We start from the raw sequence: 5,830 nt of genomic DNA on the forward strand, positions 1-5,830 counted from the left end.
CCTCCATCACTAAACAAATAATACCTTTACTATTTACGTAATTTCCTCAAAATCGAACGTTTCTCGACGAAACGGTTGTTAATAAGAGTTATATACGTACATACTGCTTTCAGCACCATGCATGATCGTAGCGTCAAACATGATTGATGAAGCTATTTGGAGTGCGGCTTTATTGGAAATTACCCTGAGGAAGTCCATTTCCACCGCGATACAACCACAAAGGTTCACATATTGATATACATGCTGTACATCCATATGAGTATGTATGTATACAAAAATAAAAATATGTATGATAAAAACTGAAAATGGACGCATTATACATTGTGTAGTTATAAATGTGGGAAATTTTTACAGAATATTTTTTTTTATCACGAGATGGGATAGTAATATATGTAATAAATCGTACTTAATGTGTGCTTTTATAGAGTTTATTTCTGTATGACTTGGTGCACAATGAAGTATTTTGATTTGATTTGATTTAAATACAATTATGACTTTATTTATATACTTTTACATAAATCTCTGTTTAGATATAAATTGTACCTAATAAATGCCTACAAATACCAATGAAAAATGTTGTTTTTGTATAAGTTTTATCTCATTTTAAAAAGAGCAGAAAAGTTTCTTGCGAGCTCTTTGTAGAAACCGTTTTCTGAATTGGAGGTCCATAGTTGTTAAGTAATATGACGATTCAAATGCGCTTCTGTAATAAAAGAAGTCTTGTTGAATCAATACGAATACTTTTGAGTCTAAAGAAAAAAGACTTTACTTTGTTTCTTGTTTTGTTAATTTATTTATAATTCGGGGCAAACTTGAAAAGATTTTCATAAATATATTCATATTTTCAGGTGTCCCTTATAATTATAGATGATTGGATTACGTTAACATAAAGAGACTTTTAGAATATATGTAAAATAAAATATAATGATCGTAGGATACCCGATTTCCCTTTTGATAACATGCAGTAAAACCACTTTTTATTAATTTTTATTAATTTAAGGAAGACTGCGATTAAATACAGCTCACGAGGCTTGATATAAGAAATTATTGTTGTATTATATACATGATATAAACCGAAAGTGGTAAATATAGCCTGCGAACATCCATAAAGCGGTGTTACCTGATGCCTGATGACACTATTGAACAGATGTTCCTCCATCAGTCCATGAAGCAGATCCCATAAATTCCGATCGTCACAGCCGCCCACGGAGTTAAATCGGAACTAACCCGTTAAATTGATTGATCTACATAGCGGCTGACCCATTTTTATTTTCTAAAATTGGAAAGCTTCCGTTCTCCTTTGACAGATCGATACGGGGAGAATAAATATAATCTTAGAGGTTGCGTACCCCTGTTACACATATCATTTTTAAATTATTTACTGCTTTAGCATTGCCCGGGAATATAAAGAAAACATCTGTATCAGTTAGATGTGCTTCTTCACAATTCATTATATAAGAATATATGGTGATACAGTAATGTAGTTATAATATGAGCTAACGTTTCATTAAACTAATAACTTACGCCCGAACGTAATCCGTTCAAACGAGGTAACGTTGTAGAAGATTAAAATCAAACTTTCATCCCATTAGCACTATAAACAGTGTTAGCAAACAAAGGTTCTAATTCACATCAAGAGCTAATCTGCGCTCGCTGGCATATTGAAGCACGCCTACAACTTAGGAGAACCCTCCTCGAAGTTTGCTGGAACCGCGCCCGAGTCTACTAACACTTTTATTTCATATAGCATGTGAAATTGGCTGGCTTTGAACCGGATTTTGCACTTATTACTATTGCGTTTGAACAAAGTTATTTGAATTTCAGCTCCGTTCAGCTTTTAGCGATAATGCTTTAAAGTAGTATTGGGTAAAGGCAGATTTACGAGGCACTGCGCTGCTAATTAGGTGTAAGCTTATTCAAAATTTAATTTGTTAGTGAAATTTTTAGAGAATTATTTATTATGATAATACTAACAATACGTACAAAACACAAATTTTATGCATTTTCTGAACGACTAAAGTTTAACTAAATTATTTAAAAATAGTAATAATTTAATCATAAATATTAGTTGCTTTTGAAAATTTCAGCTGAATTTATTGTATAATATGTATAATATGTGTATATATAATATAGTGGACAAATAGATAAAAATATGGACCTATAAATAAAAGAACTTTGTAATGGATGTTCTTATTATTTCCATCTCAAAACTGTACTCGTAATCTCCAAGTAAAGAACAAAAATTTCAATCTTTTGTATATGAAAATCTGAACAAACATCTAAGCTTCTAAAAATGTTTTTGAACCTGTGTTGACTGCCGAAAAACTGAAGTGGCTTCATTCAGACCCGTCTATGAGAGTCTAAAATAAAAATGGGACATTCACGCTCAAGGCAAAAAAGACGCATACCTACTGCATAGTCTTTCATTCACCACAATCAGCTGACCTGGTTGTTTACAAATGAAGGTAAATTCGTTTCATTTTTTTTCGCTTAATGGAATTTTTTCTGCTAGGATATTTAGGTCATATTTTTGCTCCGTAGACGTAAATTAACAGGGGTGTTTTTTGATACTGCTTCTTTTCACGGTTGAGCAGATTTATATTTCTCTCTCGTTAGAAAAAGCAAGAAAAACATTGGATATATAAGAATAAGATGAATATGAAATCTATAACAAATATCGATTCTCAATAGATGTTAATAATAAATTTACAGCGTTGGGCGGTAGAAAACATAATTCAATATTATAATTATAGTTCGGAAGATAATTCATACATTTTTTAAGAATTTCAACTTATAGTTCAGAACGTTAGAATTATTGTTTCAAAATATTACAATATACCAAATCAAGCTGTAATATTATGCTTTTTGTATCTTGTAACTATTATTGCACAAATCCAAGAAATATTATAGAGACTGCTTCATAAAACAGCTTTGAATAAATAAAATATCTAATGGAAAAAGTTTGAATATGTGCAATTAAAGTTTGCAAATCTAGATACCTACATAAAAAAACGCCTTAACGTATACACTCCCATTTAATATTTTATTTTCAATATGTTACAAATATATTTTTTTTTTTTATGTCGAAGCGGGCAACTGAGCTGGTGGTTCGCCTGATGGTAAGCGATCACCACCGCCCATGAACATTCGCAAAGGTTGGGCCTCTGCGAATGCGCTGCCCGCTTTTTTGGGATAAGGGAAAAGGAATGGATTGACGACTGGAAAGAAGGAATGGACTGGGACTGGTGAGGAAAAATAGGTTCGTTCCTTGAAAGTCAAATCAGGTTTCAAAAATATTTATGTGTTCTAAGGTTCAATATTTTAATTAAACTCAGATTATTAGCAAAGATGTGGCTTGTGGTCAGCCACCGGTTTGGATTCCCGGTATTTACCGGTGATTGTATGTGCTAATGTTGTTGGCACGATATGCTAATATACTCGCATTTGGTTCACCACTAATTTCATGAATGGATTAGTGTTGTGTGACATTTTCGAGAGGCGGATATTTTGATTTTGTATAGACTCCTTGTTGTATGACGTAACCTGAAAAAAGTATTTACTCGACACATGGGATGATCTTAAAATGGTTTATAAGTGACAACGAATGAAATACAATTATTGTATTTCGATTGTATTCTTTAGTTATTATATTCATTGTTGAATTTAAAAATCAAATGTATATCAGCGTTTGCAAATTGTGTCTAGGTTTTACCTTTTCAGGACCTAAGTTTGAAATTACTAAAATAGTTTTATGAACAGAAATCCATGTTAGTCATCAACTAATCAATAACGCCCCAAATTGCGTACAGCATTCGCAACTGGTAGAACTGCACTTCAGATCAGAATGTTACTGAATTTAATATTCACTATTCGACTATCTTATCTAATAATTGCAAGAATTTGCATATTGCCGAAGTCACTCGCAAACTGCTCAACTAAATATAGTAAGGCAAGCGTCTAAGTTTAGGCACAGAGAATACAATAATATACGCTCAAACCTATGTGGATGTAGGGAGTAAATATACTGGTTCTATTTATCACTTGGAGAGCTTTTGGGAACTTCATTATCATTACATTATCAAATTACATCAGGGTATGCGAACATTAAGTCAATTGATCATTCTATAACGACCCCACTACATTGAGGGACTTCGAATACTGGGTAGTAAAAATGTTGAAATAAATTGAATGTAAAGATGTACACATTTAATCCAAGGGTGTGTTTTTTGGAATAAACAACATAGTCCTGCGAAATAATCGATACTCGATATCTCGCAACGAAACTTGGATGAAACATCATACTACAGACTGTTTCCGATTTCGTATACGTGTAGGTTGCCAACAAAGTTTAATATTAATACACACTATATGTGAACATCTATAATATCGAGAACTTAAAAGCAAAAGACAATAGATCTTCAACAGATTATTGCAAGTTTGAACGTTGTCGAGTCGATACAGATCGTTTCTTTGCGCAAATCTTTATCGTTGAGACATTTTACGTAATATTACCAAGATTATATAATTTCGCTATACGTTTTAGTAAGGTAAAGTATATGTTTTCAATCCCTACTAACATTATAAATGCAAAAGTATATTCGTCTAATTCTTCACACCTAAACATCTTAACCGATTTCGATGAAACCTGTGGTTGAGTGGTCACCCCTCACCACCGCCCACTCATAAGCACTTGTAACACTAGTGTGTATTTATTTCGGAATTCCCACTAAATCTTCGGGAACGGGATTTTATCTTTTGAGCATGTAATTTGAGCACGCTTCGCCATGAATTGGGCCAGCTCGCAGTGGGGAAGGTACCACACCAGAGCTGTATATGTTTACCTTGACGACGCGGGCAAAACTGTGGGCAAAAAACCAGTGTTATATACACACACACTAGTAAGTATAAAATACCTACTCGCGTTTGGCCTATAACTATTATAAATTTTAATACTTAATCGAATTATAAATATTAAATTGAATTGAAATGGTATTATGAATAAGTGAATTAAATTAACTTTTCAATTTACTTTCCTATTCGAAAGTTTTTTGTATAATTTATTCACAGAATTTAATGCCAAAGAGCACTCACATTTCACCCCATTTCAAGCCTCAATTTTCGCTTCAAATAATTGGATAATTCAGTGGCCGTTATATTTCTACAGTTTCGGTTTGCGATAGGGGAAAATAAATGATGGACATACAAATGTGAAATGTGCCAGTTATCGATACATAGCGAATTTAGATTTAAAGAGAAATTCTGGGTAAATAAGGAATACCTTACGTATTTTTTATGTATATTACGTGTGTCAGTACTCTCATAAGACTTGTAAGAAGGTCGCTCCTCGTCAAGTTTGTTTTTTGTTATAAGTATTTTAAATGTATTTACGCATTGACAATATCGGAGATGTTCGTACATGTGAGTTAACAAATTGATCCATAAGAAATTTTCGTTGTTTGAATATCAATAAGTAAAATAGGTCAAGTGCGACTCGGCCTTGTGACGCTTAAGGTTTGGTGGACCTTAAATAATCTCTTTTTTTTTCAAGTCAGAACAAATGATAGCCTTATGACGTCCTGTTATTATACCAAGAGTTGCATGGCAGACATTGCTCATGAGCGATAAGGCCACATAATTCAATAGTTTTCTTTTTCTTTACCAATGTGTTAAATAAAGGCGTATTGTATTATTTGTTGCAGGCGAGCGCGGGCCAGCGCGAATGTTTCCCGGAGATGCGAGCGCCGGGGCGCGTGAGCAGTGCCCTACTGCTGCCCATCGCTCTGCTCTCGTTGCCGACCAACGCTGCGAACGTCACAGCGTATCGGGTAAA

General features: G+C 33.6%; 1 protein-coding gene across 1 annotated transcript in view; it reads left to right on the top strand.

Moving 5' to 3' along the window:
- The window catches only part of LOC119839955 (probable G-protein coupled receptor CG31760), a 52,952-nt gene that overhangs the window by 24,076 nt on the left and 23,046 nt on the right, over positions 1 to 5,830 (top strand). The window contains exon 2 of the mRNA XM_038366413.1: positions 5,700 to 5,825. Within this exon, the coding sequence (XP_038222341.1) occupies positions 5,733 to 5,825 (93 nt within the window). The 5' untranslated portion in view covers positions 5,700 to 5,732. The remainder of the gene's footprint in view (positions 1 to 5,699; positions 5,826 to 5,830) is intronic.

The sequence above is a fragment of the Zerene cesonia genome, chromosome 5, assembly GCF_012273895.1.
Source record: "Zerene cesonia ecotype Mississippi chromosome 5, Zerene_cesonia_1.1, whole genome shotgun sequence".
Lineage (NCBI taxonomy): Eukaryota > Metazoa > Arthropoda > Insecta > Lepidoptera > Pieridae > Zerene > Zerene cesonia.